Source organism: Parus major, chromosome 24, assembly GCF_001522545.3.
Source record: "Parus major isolate Abel chromosome 24, Parus_major1.1, whole genome shotgun sequence".
Lineage (NCBI taxonomy): Eukaryota > Metazoa > Chordata > Aves > Passeriformes > Paridae > Parus > Parus major.
The window spans coordinates 297,914-315,240 of NC_031792.1; the positions used below are offsets into that span (position 1 = coordinate 297,914).

The window sequence follows — 17,327 nt, forward strand, 5'->3', positions numbered from 1 at the left end:
CCGTGTGTCCGTCTGTCCCGCCGTCTGTCCCGCCGTGTGGACGGCAGTGTTCACCCCCGACAAGCCCCCGACCATCGCCCCGGCCGCCGAGCCCGTTCTCCCCCGTCCCCACCCCGACAGCCGGGAACACCCGCCCCAGCCGGCGCTCTGCCCTGGCTGCGCCCTTCTGTACCGATAAAAGTGAATTATTTTCTTTTAATTACAGCAATAATAACACCCCTTCCCCTGTTTTGGTCCTGCGGCTGACACCTGTCCGCCTGTGCTGGCCCGGTGCTGCCCGGCGGGAGATGCGAGCAGGGCTCCTCACGGAGGATGCAGGAGGGGACAGGGATGCTCCAGGGCTGGATGCGCCCTGGGAAAACCTCCAGGAAAAGGTTCAAAATAAAGAGGGGCCGGCACCTGCTTTCGGCTCCACTCCAACCCATGCTTTGTCGGGCCTGGGTAAATCATCAAGAAATAGGCATTTTTCAGATTTGCTGATCCAAAGGGCTCTGTGTTCTCTGCACAGCCCGGATTCTATCTTTCTCTTAATAAAATGATACTGAAATGGAGACGTCCCAGCGAGGGGCACGCGGGGGCTGTGCAGGATCCGGGTGCAGACCCCACCGCCGCCGGACCCGTGGATGAGATGTGGCTCAGGCACCTGGGCAACTTGGCTCGACCTGACGAGCCAGAGAAGCTCAACTCGAAACTGATGAAAAACTGTCCTGCATCATCAGGAATGTGTCAGTTGCAATCGCCAGCCTGGGTTGTCCCCGAGCACTGAAGCTCCTGTGACACTGATGGCATTGGCATTTGCCACGGAGCTGTAGCACTGCAGGAGGAAGGGGACAATAGGGTCAGCCGGTGCCACTGCCATACCCTGGTTGCCAATTCTTCTGCTAAAATGCCCTTTCACAGCTGGGTGGTGATCTCCCACACTTGGATTTGTCCTGGGCAGTCACAGACTGTCCCTTACCTTTTGTTTTGGAAGAGGTGTGGGGACCTCAGTGTGGGCTGTTCCGAGATTGTCTCGGTTCCCTGGTTCTCACAGGTACTCCAGATGAGAAAATCGGGAGGCAAGAGGGAGGAGGTAGCAGTGTAGATAAGGTAAAACTGAGGAAGCCAGTGTCAGCCAATTTCCCTGATGTGCAAAGGAAAAGACAACCAGTGAAGCTTAATTGCAACAAAGTAAGAAATTCCACTCATTTTGGGAGCGTGCCAGGCTATTAATAGTGAGAGATAGGGAGGTAGTGCTGGGCACTGGGATTTTCATTCTGGGACCCTCATGCACTGCAGAGGGAATGGTGCTCTACACAGACTTCATTGCTCAGGTAAGGGTCCCCAGGATTTTCCCACCTTAAAAAAAATATTAACCATAAAAATCTGAATGTCCCTGTCAGAAAGATAAACTCAGACCCGTATTTTTAGCTCCAGGTTTGTCCAGGCTGTGTTTAATGTTTAGCAGCCTGATTAATGCTGTGATAATTAACTAGGGTGTAGAACAATTTGTTTGCAGCATTAAGTGCAGTCACAGCACTGTTACATCCAAGATAATTTACTATGGGGGAGATTGTACACCATCAGACAGAGAAAGCTGCAGACATGCCCTTTCCTCCCATGTCCTGAGAGCCTTCCATACAGCCTTGACTTAGCAAAAGGAAGCAGTAAGTGGTTTAAAAACATAAAACCCCCCCCCAAACCTGAGTGGACTGTCTCTTGTCCCTGTCCCCTCCAGGACTGTTTCCACACACACTGCAGCATGTCTGATCTCTCCAGCACTGCCACAGTCCTCCATGGATTGAATTTCAACAGAAACAAGAGGCAGAAGACTTTTCTGCAAGACTTTTTCAAGCACAAGGCTTTTACATCGAGGCAGTCATCACGTGCACAATCCCTGCTGCAAACCTGCCTTGGGGATGGGGACTCTTCCAAGGTGGCAGCACATGGTCACAACAGCTCTGGGGCCCACTCAGTGAGCCTCTAGCATAGGTCACCTTCAAAAATAAAAGGAAAAGGAAAAGACAAAACAGCTGGGTCTTCTCTCAGCAAGGCAATTCTTGCCTGATCTTGGATGGTGCTCAGCCTGTGATACATAGCTGCTGTCCCACTCTGTATCAGCCACATCTCCATTAACAGCAATGGGCTCCAAATACCTTCATGTACTTATTATTACCTGGCTTTAGTGGTAGTGAGACAATGGTAGAATACTGCAAACACCTGAAGGGTGTCTGATGAAAGAGAGGACTTGAAAGGAAGGTGTTCCCATCCCTTCTCTGGGGGATGTAAAAGCATAGGGCTCCTTCACTGGGGTGAGCACGGGCTTGGTATCTGGAATGGGCAATTTTTGGCTTCTCCAAGGACCATGCAGTTTGCACACATGGGACAAAGCTAGCAGCTACCCTAAATTAAATTAAATTAGCCAAGTGCACCACACTGAGCAACTGTTCATGCCATTTGGTCTGTGCTTTGGTCTTGGAGCTGCACAAGGTGAGTGCCAGAGGGGAGATCCTGTGTGTCCCCCTGGCCCTTTGCAGAGACCCAAGAATGCAAGCAAGCCCAAGCATGCCAGAGGATCACTGTTCCTGGTGCAGGGCCCCATGGGAGCAGGGGCTGCTGTGAGCCTGGTCGTGCCCATGCCGGCAGCCCTGCCTGTGGTGTTTATTTCATGTCTCACAGCGTTAAATCATAGCAGACATGCAATTCGGGGAGTGTGAGGCTCCGTAATGGGCGGCCTCGGGCTCGTGATGGGGCCGGGGCCATCAGGCAGCTGTGCTGCCAGGGCTCCTTGCTGATGCTTTATTGTTTTTGACGCTCCAAACGCGCTCTGAAAGGCGAGCACTGGCAGCCTGAAGGAGAGCTGTTTCCCTCTCCTGCCCACTCCATACCGGCAAGCACCACAATTGAGGCCTCTCTCCCTGTTCCCACTGTGGTCCCCAGCCTGGCTACAACACCCCATCCTGTGCAGAGCCCAGCCATGCTCCTGCCACAGCTCAACAGCCCCCAGCACGTTCCATGGCATGGGGTGGCAGCCGCTGGAGGAATATAGTGCATAATGCCGAGCACCCAGGACTTGTGATGAGGTCAGATTGGGGTGAGGAGGGAATGCAGAGCATCACTTGTGCCATCACATGTTGGGGATCTTGTGCTTGTGTCCCTGTGCTCTCCTCAGCCTCTGAGATTTCTGCTCTGGGCTAAATACCTGCTTGCCCAGCCAGGGAACCTGCTTGCAGCATGGCTGCTCCAGGAGCAAGGCCTGGGTGCCCACCCATCCCGGTGCAGAGATGCTGCCGTGCCTGGCTGCAGCGGAGCCTGGACAGGACGCAGGGCTGAGCTGTGGGAAGCCCCAGGCACTGAGCACTTCGATTCCCAGAAAAGCAATTACCGTGCAGCAGATTACAGGGCTAATAAAATCCCATTATGCTATTTTGGAAAGTAAATCTGATCTGGGTGCTGCCGATTGATATCAGCCGTCCCACAAAGTGTCCCGCAAGAGCCCCCTGCGTGCACGCAGAACACGAGGCTACAGTAGATCACGCTAATTAGATATCCAATAACAGGAGGGCTGATAGGAACTACATTAAAATCTCTTTAAGATGAAGATGTAAAACCCAAGGGAGAAAATTCAGAGTTAATGATGCTGCAGCAGAGGCTCCAGTGGAGCAGCCCACGCCCCCTTGGCCTCATCCTGCCGGCTGCAGCTGCAGGAGGCTGGAGGAGAGGGGGCAGAGCGGGGCAAAGTCCCCAGCACCACGGTGGCGCTGCCCGTGATTTTCATTACCCAGATTCAATAAGGGGAGAGCGCTATGAGCTGCTGGCGCTCCCTGGGAGGTGACTTGCCAGCCACTAACGGAGCTGAGAAATCAAATTAGCCCCAGCTCTGCTCTCGCTCTCTTCCTGACACCGCTGTTGGCAGCCAAGGGGGAGTTCATCAGGGCCCCGCACTAATTCTTATCTCGTTTAAGTGACTCCATGCCGGCATCTGATGCAATTTGCTCTACGCCACTGCTGCAGGCTTTGGTCCCTGCCCACTGCTTCCCCAGGATTTCCAGCACCTGGCAGCTTTGCGGGGGCATAGGCACCTGCAACACACACAACCACAGTGTAGACATACAGGAATACAGAAGATTATAGTGGCTTAGGGTCGAGGGGAAGCTCCCCTGCCAGGCAGAGGGTCACTGCCCAGCCCAAGGCTATGATGCTGTGACACGGAGGGATGAATGTGCATCCTGCGCAGGGCACTCACACATGGGTGGACACCGAGGGCCTTTTGACTCTCGATAATACCTGACCAGGCTTTGCTTCTAGTCTTGTTTGCCCCAAGGCGTTAAATATCTTGGGAAACCGAAACCAGGAGGAAGCACTTTGTTTGCTGAAATTTACAGCAAATGTAAATTTCTGCGGTGCAAACGGACCCCAGTGTGCAGATCGGAGGGGTTGGGGGAAAGCTGCTGCCCCAGGCAGGGGTGCCAAAGGCTGGCTGCACATGCTGCCCCCACCTGCGACTGTCAGAGCTGCTGTCAGTGGGACAGCCCCACCTGCCGCAGGGTGTGAAGGGGAGCCCGGTACGTGCAGAGCTCCCCTCTCCCTTGCTGATGGGAACCCACCCTGTGTCAGTACCACATCCCTGGACAGCCTCCTCTCCCCTGCCTCTCGGAGGGTTTTGCCGTCTTTCCAGCTGCTGAGGATCTCCTGGAGCAGCCCTGGCACCTGCAGGACCCCCTGCCCCCATCGTGCCCCCCACTGCACATGGGCATGATGCTCGTAGCCCGAAACCCGCTTTGCCACAAGCAGACACCCGGGCAGAGGACGGGGAAGCTCTTTGGAAGCTGGGCGGGGGTGGGGGGATAGCTGGGTGGGCCCCCCTCGCATCCTCCCAGCCTGAAACTTGATGCAGCGGGAGAGGCTGATCGCGAGATTAATTGGGCGTTCTCAAAAACCCGACGGCGGGGGGAAAGCCACACAAGTGCCGCCTGCCTCCCTGCTCCGCTCAGTGCTCCGCCGAGCCGGCGGATCCATGGTGCCCACGGCTCTCGGGCTGCTCCTGGCCCTGCTGCCGCTGGCCTCGACGCTACAGAGCCCAGGTAAGGTGAGGGACCCATGGGCAGGGCTGGGGAGCTGAGGCAGAGCGGGGTGCTCCTGGCACGGAACAGCACCTTCCTAGAACCGTGCTGCGTGGCAGGCAAAGGCTGCTCTTTAGGGAAACCTTCATTCCCTATTCGGAAGTGACACACCTGGGAGAGCTCCGGTGTAGAGCCTGGAGGCGCATCCTGCCGGGGTAACATCGGCAGAAAGGCAACGTAGCCTTAGAACCCAGCTCTGCTCTGTGGGTTCATAACTGCAGGATCTTGAGGTACTCGAGCTGTGCCAAGAGCCAGCCCTAAGGACAGAGAAAGGCATGGGGGTCTCCTGCCAGCACTCCACTGCCTGAGAGATGCTGCCTGAGCCCCCTGCCCGATGAGGCTTTCTCCAATATAATGTTTAGTCCCTCATAACCTAGAGCTGGGTTTTGGGCATGATGCTGTGCCTGTCGTTTGTATTTGCAACTCTGCAGTGCAAAATTGATGGCCAACGTATTTCCTTGTTAATCCATTATTATTTTCTCATCTAACATTCCTGGGAAATAGCGCAAAAATCCTTGAGCTGCTTTGCGCCAGCCCAGCTGAAAGTGTTCAACGGGCTAGTGACTCAAATGTCTGGACAGGTCATGTAGCTCCTGTCACCCAACTCCCAAACCTTCTCCCACCATTAACACATCACAGGTGGCAGAAAAGGAGCAGGAACAGTGATACTCTCACCCTAGCAATGCTGACCAGGAGTCAGGAAGGGCTGTGCAGACAGATCCCCCTGTGTTAGGGCTGTGCCAGGGTTGTGCTGGGTTGCATGAGGTGAGTTGTCAGCACAACCAAAAAGCATCTGAGGTGAACCCAGCCCAGTCCTCCCTCTGCAAAACCATTTCCCTGCTGCCAAAACATCCTGATGCAGATATGGGTGGCCTGGATGTGAGGAGAAGAAGGAGCAAGGAGGAGCGCAAGCGTGAGCCAGCTGCCACCAGCTGCAGCCAGAAAGGCCACTTGGCCCAAGCCGTGGTGATGGCAGTGCCTGTATTTCCTTCCCTCACCCTAATTGTTGCCTCTCCCCCATCTCACTGCCTCTGTTAGTTCATGCCTGCCTGGGCAAGCATCAGGCACCTGGCTGGCTCCCCAGTATTACCACTCATGAGCAATGTCAGAGGGGCTGAGGCTGCTGCTTTTTATTTTTTTACCTTATAATACAGATTAGAATTCCCTTCCAGCAGCTTTTCCCAAGTTCCCATAGATCTGTTCCAATTAGTCTCTTCCATTATATTGGAATTGGACTCTAAGGCTGGGTGTGCTGCAGAGCACAGCCACAAGCGTAGCTCTGCTGTCCTGGTCCAGCTGTGGTGTTCCAGCTGCCTGGCAGTGAGGACACAGTGCTGAAAGCAATTTGCCCTTGGTTGATGCTGCTGGCACCAGTGAAGGGAGTGTTTTCACAGGAAGCAAACACCAAGATACCTAATAAATGAATCCTGGTTCATCTCTAGCCTTCATCACCTCCACCTGCTGAGCAAAGAAATGCCCCTGTAGGGAGTGCATGGCATGAAACTTACCCAGGGGCAGTGTGTCCCTTGTGGCTCCCCGCTGCTGCTGACCTGGCACTTGTCCAGAGAGGTGAGGGCTGGCAGCTGTGCCCTCTGAGGCTGGGGAAGATCACAGCACTGACAACCTGCACAGCACAGGATGTCAGTAACATATTAGGTGATGGTTCTGGTGTCCAGGCTTGTTCTCCGTCAGGATGCTCCTATTTAGGTTGGATGGGAAACCCCAACTGGTGAGAGCAGGCATCTGGCAGCATCCCGCAGCGCATGGCACACCCCAGGGTGATGGCAGCTGCTGCCCCAGTGCGAGCAGCCTCCCTCACTCCCTCCCTTTCTCCCTCTGCTGAGCAGGTACCCAGCATGGGGGATGGATGCCAGAGCCCTCCGAGCCAGCCCTGCAACGCCTGGCCCACCACCTCCTGGCACACTACCAGAAAGGTACCAGGCCTGTGCGGGACTGGCGAACGACCACTAACGTGGCCATCGACCTCATGGTCTATGCCATCCTCAGTGTGGTGAGTCCTCTGCTCCCAATTCCGTGTGTGTCCGCAGGGAGGGGATTGGTACCTGGCCTGCAGCATCCTCCCAGCATGCTCTGCCCATCTTCCTGACTGTCAGTGCCCCCATTCTGACACCATCCTCATCTTCCTACAGGATGAGAAGAACCAGGTGCTGACCACCTACATCTGGTACAGGCAGGTGAGTAGCCATGAAACCTTGCCCCTTCCTTGCTGGCCCCCCTAGGGGTCAAGCACCCCCAAACCCCCATGTTTTCCTGTGAGACAAGTGTGCAGTCCTGAAGGAGAGCAGTGAGAGGGGAAGCACATTCTGGGGGCTGGCAAAACCTCTGTAGTGTGTGAACCTTAAGGCTCAGCTTTCGCGCTCCCTGTTCTGCGCTGCTGGGTGTTGTGCAGGCTGAAGGATAAATCTTTCCTCCCTCCCATGGGGAGCTTGCTTGCTGCTAGCCTGGGGTCTGTGTGCTGGCAGAGTGGAAGGACTTCACCCACCGAATCCCCTCTCCATTGTCCCCAGCACTGGACAGATGAGTTCCTCAAGTGGGACCCAGCTCGCTTCGACAACCTGACGCAGATCTCCCTCCCCGTAGAGAGCATCTGGGTGCCCGACATCCTCATCAACGAGTTGTGAGTGCAGCCAAAGTCTCAAGGGAGATAGACCGGGACTGGAACTCCCTCACCTCCCATGGGCACGTACTGTCCCATGCTTTGTATTCCTGGCACAGAGCTGGCAGCCTCCCCACATCGGGGAGCTGCAGATGGGGATTGGCTCAGCAGCTGGGCCATTTCCAATGCTGGCTAACCACAACCGTCAGTAATTACCCTCACTGTGCTGGGGGTGAGATCCAGATATCAGGGGAAAGGCTTTGTGAAGACAGTACAATGCAAGGGCAGCTGCAGAGCTGCTGGCCCTTTCCATGGAGCTCTCTGGTGTCCTTCCCACTCTGTGGGGGTTTAAGATGTTCCCAGTGCCTCCAGAGGGCTCTGGGACAACGACATAGACACTTTTCAGGCTGGGAGAAGGCAGCAGTCTGGGCAGTGCAGAGATGATGTGAGGCAGAAATGCCTGCAAGGGTATTGCCAGAAAAGCAGAACAGGGGGAAAATCCCTGGCTCTTGGGCAGTTCCCCCCTGAAATGCCACCTGGCAGAAGGAACCCCTGCCCAGAGTTCTCTCCAGCCCACATCTTTGTCCCTCATGTCCCTCAGTGTGGATGTTGGAAAGTCCCCACATGTTCCCTACGTTTACGTCAGCCATCACGGGGAGGTGCAGAACCTCAAACCCATCCAGGTGATGACTGCCTGCAGCCTGGACATCTACAACTTCCCCTTCGACGTCCAGAACTGTTCTCTCACCTTCACCAGCTGGCTGCACCACAGTGAGTGCCGGGACGCCCGTGGGAGGGGACTCGGGGAGCGGGCAGGACCTCTGCTGGGCCGGAGCTCCGTGCAGAGGGCAACTCGTCCCTCTAGATGGCCCCAGCGGATCGGGGAAGCGTGCAGGGAGGGCAGGCACGCAGCCTGGTGTGGAGGTGCCGACAGTTGCCGGGCTTTGGGCAGGGTACCCCTAGTTCTCACCTCTCCTCTGCCCCACCAGTTCGTGATATCAACCTCTCGCTGTGGCGTCAGCCAGAGCTCGTCAAGTTCGACCGAAGTGTCTTCATGAACCAGGGCGAGTGGGAGCTGCTCTACATCCTCAGCCACTTCCAGGAGTTCAGTGTCAAGAGCAGTGACAGCTATGCTGAAATGAAGTTCTACGTAAGAGCCTTTGGCCACCGTGTTTCTTGGGGATGTGGCACGAGGGAAGGGACTTGCCCCATCCCTGTGTCTGCTCTGTGCTGCAGCTCCTGCCTGCAGGTGGGAGGCTCCTGCTAGTGAGCCCTTCCTCTGGCTCACCTTAGTGCCCCCATCATCCTCACCTGCCTTGGCAAAGAGCCACACCAGCTGAAGGCATGTGGCCTTGACAGACTTCACAGCCTTGTCTGTCTCTGTCCTGCAGGTAGTCATCCGGAGACGCCCCCTCTTCTATACCGTCAGCCTGCTGCTCCCCAGCATATTCCTGATGGTTATGGACATTGTGGGCTTCTACCTACCTCCCCACAGTGGTGAGAGGGTGTCTTTCAAGATCACTCTCCTGCTGGGCTACTCGGTTTTCCTCATTATTGTATCCGACACATTGCCAGCTACTGCCGTGGGCACCCCGTTGATAGGTATGGTGATTCTGCCATGGCAGTCATGGGCAGAGACCACAGGGCCCTGAGAGTTGAGTAGGAAGGATTTGCTTGGGCCCGTGCTCTGGGCACGAGCTTTTGCAGGTCACTCACCTCACTGATGTCTCTGCAGGCATCTACTTTGTGGTGTGCATGGCACTGCTCGTCATCAGCCTGACAGAGACCATCCTGATTGTGCGCCTGGTGCACAAGCAAGACCTGCAACCCCACGTCCCTGAGTGGGTGAAACACCTGCTGCTGGAAAGAGCCACCATCCTGCTCTGTATCCGGGACAGGAAGACACTCAGCCAAAGCAGGACACAAAGCCTGGACACCTCCAGGCAGGTGGAGAACAATGACAGCACAGGTAAGGGTTGCACAGAGAGGGTCTGTGGGAACTGAAGGAGTCTAGATGCTCTTACACTTACAAAACCATTCTTTGTATGGTGGACTGGGTGCCTAGTTCACCCTCACAAGTCCCAGTTCCCCATCTAAGCAGGTTTTTCACATTTGCTTCTCTTGATCTCTCAGCCAAGCCGACCCCCTATGTCTGTGAGGACCCCCGGGAGTGCGGGGCAGTGGGGGGCACGAGGTCTGCAGTGGCCTTTACTGGCCGGCCGGAGGGCTCGGGAGCGCTGCAGGAGGTCCTGCACGAGACCACGGCTATCCGCCAGCTCCTGGAGAAACGGGAGGAATTCCGTGATGTCGCCCGTGAGTGGCTGCAAGTGGGCTACGTGTTGGACGTCCTGCTGTTCCGGGTGTACTTGGCAGCCGTCCTGGCTTACAGCATCACTCTGGGCACCCTCTGGTCGGTGTGGAGGGATGCCTGAGCAGTGCCCATTATTCAGGGCGGGGGACGGGGGACCTCGCTCTGGCGGGTTCTCCCTGGCTCTGGGATTCTCCAGTGTCTGTCGACCCAGACGGGCGCATCCCTCACGTCCCTCAGCTCCGCAGCGGGAAGGCGGAGCTGAGCAGGAGCCCCCCGGACCCCATGACCCTGCCCAAACCTCTCTCCAGGCTTCCCCTGCCAACCCCGGGAGAGCCCACGGCCCGGCCCGGCCACGGCCGCGGCTTCAGCACCGCGGACAGCGGCCCCGCCGCCCGGCCCAGCATCGGGGGATCCCCAGCGCCCCAGGGGCATCGCTGTCCTCGGCTGCCCTGCCCCTCACCCCGCCTGCTGCCTTTATTCCCTACCCCGGCCAGCACACCTGCCCAGCAGATCCCTACCACGCTTGTGCTCAGGAGTTTTAGCGAAGTGGGAGAGACGCAGTGTCCGGCCGCGGCCAGACGGGATGTCAGCGGGACTGACTCCGAGAGCACGCGGTACCAGCAGAGATGCGCGGGGCAGGATTGCCATCACACCTGCAGTAGGTGCCCAGCTCTAGCTGTCGATCTGCCCCTGCCAGGACAGAAGCACAAGGCGAAGAGGAGAGGAAAGTGCTACAGATGCCATAAGGGCCCATCCCATGCTCTAGGAGCATCTCTGCATATGGGCCTGCAGGTGACGGAGGACAGGTGGGTCGACACCACCTGGATCTCCAACATTTGCCCTCAAACCCACCAGCCCCAGAGCAAGACTCCCACTCACCATCCCAGAGCCATCACCTGCAGGAAAACTTACCTCTGAGTGACGGGGCCTGAGGATGGGTGGAGTGGGCTCCTGCCAGTGCTGGCCCGCACTAATGCGCTGATGGTCTGTAAGTGGCTGCCTATTGATGAGGTGTCCAGTTAAAGAGTTCGTGAGACACTAAATCAGCCCATTGATCCTGCTGAGATCGATGGTGCTACAGACCTGATCAGTGCAGCGGGCAATTAACACCCTCTGGAATGAGCTGCCTTCATGTAACATCAAACGCTCCAACAGACAAATCCAATGGGCCCATTGACCCGGGTGTGCGATGCCACCCAACCCATGTGTTTGATGAGGGTACTGGGCAGCAAGACTCCTGAGCCAGCCTTGCCATCCCTGTCCCCCCCACCACGACCGCGATGTCCCCCAGGGCTGCACTGCAAGATGCTCACCTGTGCTGCCGTATCCTATGGAATGTTTTGGTCCTTATCCTTGTCCTCCCTGTGCTAGGAAGCCGTCGTGCACCCAACCTAACCCCCTCAAGCACCTCAGCAGTCCTTTTCCCTGGAAGGACAGGCTGCCCATGCTGGAGGAAAGATAGATTCTCCCTTTGCCCTCTTGCTACTTTGGGAAGTGCTGCATGTGGGAAAAAGTTCCAGGCATCTGAGAGAAGCCTGGATTTTCCTCTTCAAAAAAAAAAAAATAAAAAAAAATCAATAAATCTGAATCTAATCTCCTAATAAAGGTTTAATGAGGACATAATGTTGATGGAACAGAACATTGTTGCGGCATAATCGCTCCCAGCTGCTGTGCGAGCGTGCACACAAAGGCCCGGTCCTACCGCGATTTCCCCGTTATTATAACAACGCCTTTGTGCCAGGCTGAACGCTGGAGAGGGGCTTTGCCCCCCTTTTCCTGGGGCGCTGCAGCCCGCAGGTTGCTCACAGCAGGACCACCTCTGCTTGCCTGAACCTGGATCAAAGTTCCCCACCACTTGCCCAAAGCCTTCCTGGGAGGCTGTGCTGGGGAGAGGCAGGGCTACCATCAGGACCTTGGAATGGACACACAGCCCCTCAAACCTGCTGGGAAATACTGGGGCAGGGCATGAGCCTGGCCTTGACACCGGCACATGCCATCCACCCCTGGGAAAAACGAAACGATGCTCTGCACTTGGCGACTCCAGCTGTGCTGGAACAAATGTCTAACAGCACCACGAGGCCAAGGCCGGCGGTGGGCACAGGCACGGCTGGGTGGTGCTGGCAGCACCCGCTTGGCCCAGCTGCAGCCTGCGGTGTTGTGCGGTTTGCCACAGCACAAAAGGAGAGCAGGCGCTGCCGTTAATGTAGTCAGTAAATAAATAAAGGAGGGCTTAAGCTTAGTGTACAGCAATCAGTCGGGAACTACAGGATAATTAACACAGCGGGGGGCCGGACGGCTCTGCAGGCAGGTTTAAATGAACGAGTTCACTTTCATTGAGGCAAACTTGCTCTGCTCCCTGGTGAGCCACATGGGCAGGCGGCAGCACGGGCAGTGCGCTGTGGATGCTCCCTGCCCATGGGAACACTGACATTCCAGGGAGACCCCCCCACTCCCTGGGGCTGGTTTAGGGACAGGACCTCCTCAACTTCCCCCGCAGAGCAGGCACCCCCCAAACTCACCACTCGGCTCACCCCAAGCTTCTGGAATGCATCCTTCCTCCACCTCCTCCTCTTCCTCCTCCTCCTCCTCCTCTTGACTGGCACAGGAATGGGAGACAGCAGGCTGAGACAACAGAATTAACTTTATTGGTTGTTTTTTTGTTTTCTAACTGCAGATTCAAGGTATACAACTGAACATTGCTATTTTCCTTATGAGACTTATAAATAAAAATACAAAAAATGTTCACTACAAAAAAATCTACCGTTAGTAGGATGTAAAAAATATTCTCTTTGCTATAGAAGGCACGAACTTCACTTAGTGACACATGGAGAGAAAAAAACCTGCAGCAGTATATTCTTCTTTTTTTTTTTTTGTCTTTTTTTTTTTCCTCTGTCAGAAACACTGAAGTCTTACAAAGAAATGCATCTGAATCTACACAGAACGAAGGCAGATGCAGAGAGCTGCAACTAGGAGACACCACAACTGGGTTTTTTTTTTTTTTTTCTTTTTCTTTATTTTTCAGGAAACTTTTAGCTAACGGCATCTGTGGCTAGAGGACAGAAAGAGGACTCGCAAGCAGAACCGCAGGGGAGCAAACGGTGAGACAGGAAAAGTCGTACAAAAAATAGGAGCCGATAGATACTCTGAGAAAACCAAAGGGGAACTTGGGCACCTTCTGCGCCCAGGCTCAGAGAGGTGCTGAGGTAGACGGAACGAGGACAGCGACGGACCCGAACCACGAGCGGCAACACAGAGCAACGGGACGGGCAGGCGGGCGCTCACAACACTGACAACAAGCCAGGGGAGAGGGAGCCCGGGACCACGGGGCCCCGTGCGGCGCTTGGTCCTCACTGCTATGATACACATATATATACTTATATATATATATATGGAGGGGTGGCGGGGGCTGCGCCACGGCCAACAGTGCGGGGACGTGCGCCCGGGGTACAGCAGCATCACTCCAACGCTGACCCCAACACTGTTGCAGTGGGGGCTGTGTCTCTGAGGGAGAGGGATGGTGAGATGGAAGGGGAGGTTAAAGCAAAAAAAAAAAAAAAAAGCCACATGAGCTCGGCCACGTGCTCCGTGGCACCCATGTCTGGCAGTGCCAGGACACCACGGGGACCTGCCGTGCACACGCCAAAAATTGCAGCAACTTTCTGTGTGAAAGAACTGTTTTCTTTTTTTAATGTTTTTCTGTTTTTTTCTTAGGCACAACAATTAAACGAGCCGTTCTCCACAGTCACATCCCAGATTGTACAGCAGCGGTGTCCGCCCTGCACAGAGCAGCAATGCTCCCGTGCGCAGAGGCACACACACGTGCAAAGCCGGACTGGGGCGCGAGGGAGGATGCTGCTCCCACAGCCGTATCCCTGCTTGGCACCAGGAGAGGTGGGAAGAGCACCCCAAACCCAGAGGGGCCATCAGTGTCCCTCCAAACTGTATCCAGACACTGTTCCCCCCCCTCCCCAGCCCCTTTCCCCCCCTTTTCACCCAAACGCAGCAAAATGACAAAAAAAGAGCCACGGGATGGACCCACCAAGCCCGAGGCTGCGCAGGAGAAACACAACAAAAACAAACACAAGAGGTAGCTTCAGAACAAACACCCCCAGCCCCATGGGGCCAGGCAAAAAATACCAGTTTTGGTAAGGATAATGCACAACAGGAGGCTGGCAGGGACACCACTGTCCCACCACCTCTCCACCACCAATGCTGGGCACGTGGCTGGTGCACCCCAGCCATGCCACCCCCTGTCCCTCCCAAATCAATAAAAGCTCATGAGGTCACAAAAAAACGAGGTAATTTCAAGTAAAATGTGCTAAACGCGGAAATATTCCAAAAGAAAGTTCAAAAAAACCCAAACAAAAAGCAAAAAAAAGCGGCGAGCAAAGCCGCCTGCCACTGGGCACCCCTTACTTGTGGGCTCCTGCGGCTGAGGGCTGGGCAAAAAACCCCACATTGGCACCTTCCAGGTGCCCCAAATCAGCAGAAGTAAAGAGGATCCCTGCATTCGGAGTGATGCCACACACTAACAGCTCCAACGCTGGCACTGACTGCACATCACCAAACCAACTGCATCTCCCCACGGGGGGCTTCACCCTTGCCTCAGAAAGGCAGGGAAGGAGGGAGAAATGCATAGAGAGGTCTTTGGTCATGGGGAGAGCAGCAGCCTCCTGTGCCCCCTGAGCCCACCTGGACACCAGGCAACACCTCAAGGCAGCCTGGATCACAGTTGGCTCCCTGTCCCAAACACCTCCTCTGGCCAGGATCCCCTCAGGATGCTCTTGGCAAAGCACTTGTGGCTCACAGGGTACTGTCCTGTCCTGCCTGTGATGATGCAGCCTGGGAGCACGAGAACCTGCCAGAATAGGGCCCAAGCCCCACATGGGAGCTCGGGTCCTCTGCAGGGCATCCATGGCCGGGTCTACACAGTGACAGAGGACACCAGGAATTAAAGCCTTCCCAGAGAACTAGCTGTACACACACTTTCAGGGAAGCGCCTCTTTCCTACATGGTCTTCCCAGCAGCACCAGTGGCCAATGCCAAGGGTGACAGAGGGCCTGGCTGGGGGCTGCAAAGGGTGCAATCTGCCCTGCAGCAAGGGTGAAAGGGCAGCAGGTGCATGAGCAGCTGGGACAGCAGTGTGGATGGGGCTGGGGAAGGGGCCGGTGCATCCCCTGCTCCAGCATGAGCTGCAGGATCCTTCCAGCGAGAAGAAACAAATGAGAACTGAAAACAAACAAGGCCATGGATGCTGCGGGTTTGGTGGGATTTTTTTGCCCAGTCATCTGCCACTTGGCCCTGCTGCCCCTCTGCCTCCTCCCTTAGACGTAGCAGAGGTAGAGATAGGTCTTCTCTATCCGCCAGTCGGTGGGGATCTCCTCTGGTTTGTGGCCCTTCATGTGCTTCTGCATGGCGGAGAGGCTGGGGCAGTACTCCAGGCAGATGGTGCACTGGTAGGGGGAGGCGCCATTGTGGGTCCGAAGGTGTTTGATCATGGCCGAGTAGTCCCGGGAGCGCTGGTGGCACAGCTTGCACTCGAAGGGCTTCTCGCCTGTGGGATATGGGGATACAGGGGTGTCAGCAGGGGCCCAGGGCCTCCGGGTGCAAATCAACTGCCCGGCATGGACGCTGCCGCAGTGGGCACAGCCGATAGCCAAGTAATGAACGGCAGAACCGACGGGACTATTGATCCCCTATTTACAGCAGTTACGTGCCGGCGCATCGGGGTTTCGCTATCCCTGGCTGCTGCCCTGGTCCACATGCCAGCCTTTGCGCTGGGGGACCGGTCTGTCATTGCCAGCCTCACCACAGACACCCCAGCATGTACCTGTGTGGACTCGGTAGTGGGTCTCCAGCTGGTGTTTGAGGCTGAACTTCTTCCCACAGCCGTTGCACTCATAGGGCTTCTCACCGGTGTGGATGCGCTTGTGGCCCTTCAGTGTGCTCTCGTCCCGGAAGCAGCTGCCGCAGAACTCACACTCGTAGGGGTGGTCGCCTGCAAGCACATGTGGGGGTCAGGGCTGCCGTGACTGCTGTGCCACACCAAAAACAGCTCCCCAGCCTTTTTACCCCGGGCAGCCGTCCTGGGGACAGAGCATCCCGGTTTCCACAGTGCAGTGTGCTGTCCCTTCATGCCTGTACAGACGGAATGCTCAGGTCCGTGGCATGGTAGAGAGACTGGAGCGTGCTGCAACCCTCCCTCACCAATTGCCAGGTTTTTCGCCCAGCAGAGCCAGCACAGACCCAGCCCTGGGTATCTCCCACACTCCAGACCAGGCAGCTGATAAATGAACTCTGGTTCGGCACCAAAGGCAGAATGATTTGAAGGAAAGGTGAGGGCTCCAGCTACTTATTTATTACAGCCGCGGAGGCAAGGACAATAAAGATAGATTGATCGTCCGAGACTTTGTTCATGAATATTTAAATATTACTGATTTGTCTTGTCACTGTAATTACAATTTCTCTGTGCCGCATATCCTACAAGCACAGTTTATGGTAAAGAATGGCGAACTGTATTTCACTTGTCCTGCTGCAGATGTGCGGAGCTGCCAAGCGTGTAATGTTCCCCGCATTTCATACATTTTCTTCAGCTGTGAAGGCTTAAGTCATCCACAATGACCTACGTTTTTTCATTATCCCCGTGTCAAACTGCACTCGTGCCTGGGCATAAATTGTCCTTCTCGTTATATACTCACATGCCTGTGCTTTCGCTTCCTCTTTGAAATGATATTTTACTCTCTCCCCATTTGCCGCAGCCCAGTGCTGCGGCCCCTCGCCCCCTCCCGCAGCTGCTGCCTGGGCACCTGGGGGGAGGAGGATGCTCAGGATGCAGTTTGGAGCCCCCCTCCAAAGGCACTGCAGGCAGTGGGCTGTTGTTGACTTTCCCCTCCCCATGCCCAGTTCCAAACTGCCACTTTGGCTTTTGATCCCACAGTCAGAGACAGCAATTTTTCAGCCAGAGGCAGCCAGTATTTCCATCCGCCCACTTTTCAGGGGAGCCTGAGCCCATGGAGCACCCTGGCCCTGGGACAAGCGGGAGCATCCTGCAGCTGTGCAGGATGGCACCACGTGGCACGATTAAATGCTCCTAAAGCGCTGATGATCCAGTGTTTTTTCACAGCCGGGAGCTACTAAAGCGGCAGAGGTTGGGGTGGGACACGCGCAGCCCGACCCGCAGCCCAGGTCACCGGATTACTGGCTATAAATAGCTCCAGCGCTCAGCATTAACATGCTTATCATAGACACACGATTCCCATTTCCCACATCGGGAGCCCTAGCCCACGTGTGGGTCTGG

General features: G+C 55.7%; 3 protein-coding genes across 7 annotated transcripts in view; 1 reads left to right on the plus strand and 2 right to left on the minus strand.

The window, feature by feature from the left end:
- The window catches only part of USP28 (ubiquitin specific peptidase 28), a 31,228-nt gene extending 21,628 nt beyond the window's left edge, over nucleotides 1-9,600 (minus strand). For 2 of the 4 annotated variants that reach the window (XM_015649660.3, XM_015649658.2), the window contains exons 1-5: nucleotides 9,436-9,600; nucleotides 9,031-9,170; nucleotides 8,690-8,852; nucleotides 7,166-7,246; nucleotides 6,611-6,726 (exon numbers count right to left, since the gene is read on the minus strand). In XM_015649660.3, the coding sequence (XP_015505146.1) occupies nucleotides 6,611-6,726; nucleotides 7,166-7,190 (141 nt within the window). In that variant the 5' untranslated portion in view covers nucleotides 7,191-7,246; nucleotides 8,690-8,852; nucleotides 9,031-9,170; nucleotides 9,436-9,600. Of the gene's footprint in view, nucleotides 1-958; nucleotides 2,476-6,610; nucleotides 6,727-7,165; nucleotides 7,247-8,689; nucleotides 8,853-9,030; nucleotides 9,171-9,435 lie in introns of those variants that run through there. The other 2 variants (XM_015649664.3, XM_015649663.3) reach the window with 2 other exon arrangements.
- HTR3A (5-hydroxytryptamine receptor 3A) lies at nucleotides 6,715-10,910 on the plus strand. Its single transcript, XM_033519723.1, has 8 exons — nucleotides 6,715-7,113; nucleotides 7,253-7,297; nucleotides 7,631-7,740; nucleotides 8,321-8,490; nucleotides 8,709-8,869; nucleotides 9,111-9,321; nucleotides 9,455-9,688; nucleotides 9,853-10,910. The coding sequence occupies exons 1-8, from the start codon at nucleotides 6,970-6,972 to the stop codon at nucleotides 10,149-10,151; spliced, it is 1,374 nt and encodes a 457-aa protein (XP_033375614.1). The 5' UTR covers nucleotides 6,715-6,969; the 3' UTR covers nucleotides 10,152-10,910.
- Nucleotides 10,911-12,653: 1,743 nt separating this feature from the next.
- The window catches only part of ZBTB16 (zinc finger and BTB domain containing 16), a 53,932-nt gene continuing 49,258 nt past the window's right edge, over nucleotides 12,654-17,327 (minus strand). For both annotated transcript variants that reach the window (XM_033519721.1, XM_015649665.1), the window contains 2 exons: nucleotides 15,861-16,028; nucleotides 12,654-15,584 (listed from right to left, as the gene is read on the minus strand). In XM_033519721.1, the coding sequence (XP_033375612.1) occupies nucleotides 15,355-15,584; nucleotides 15,861-16,028 (398 nt within the window). In that variant the 3' untranslated portion in view covers nucleotides 12,654-15,354. The remainder of the gene's footprint in view (nucleotides 15,585-15,860; nucleotides 16,029-17,327) is intronic.

Excerpts from the sequence above, each read along its gene's own strand:
- HTR3A (XM_033519723.1), top strand. The coding sequence starts at position 6,970 with ATGCCAGAGCCCTCCGAGCCAGCCCTGCAACGCCTGGCCCACCACCTC. Across the intron at positions 8,491-8,708 it reads CACCAGCTGGCTGCACCACA|TTCGTGATATCAACCTCTCG; the intron begins GTGAGTGCCGGG and ends CTGCCCCACCAG. Across the intron at positions 9,322-9,454 it reads CGTGGGCACCCCGTTGATAG|GCATCTACTTTGTGGTGTGC; the intron begins GTATGGTGATTC and ends ATGTCTCTGCAG.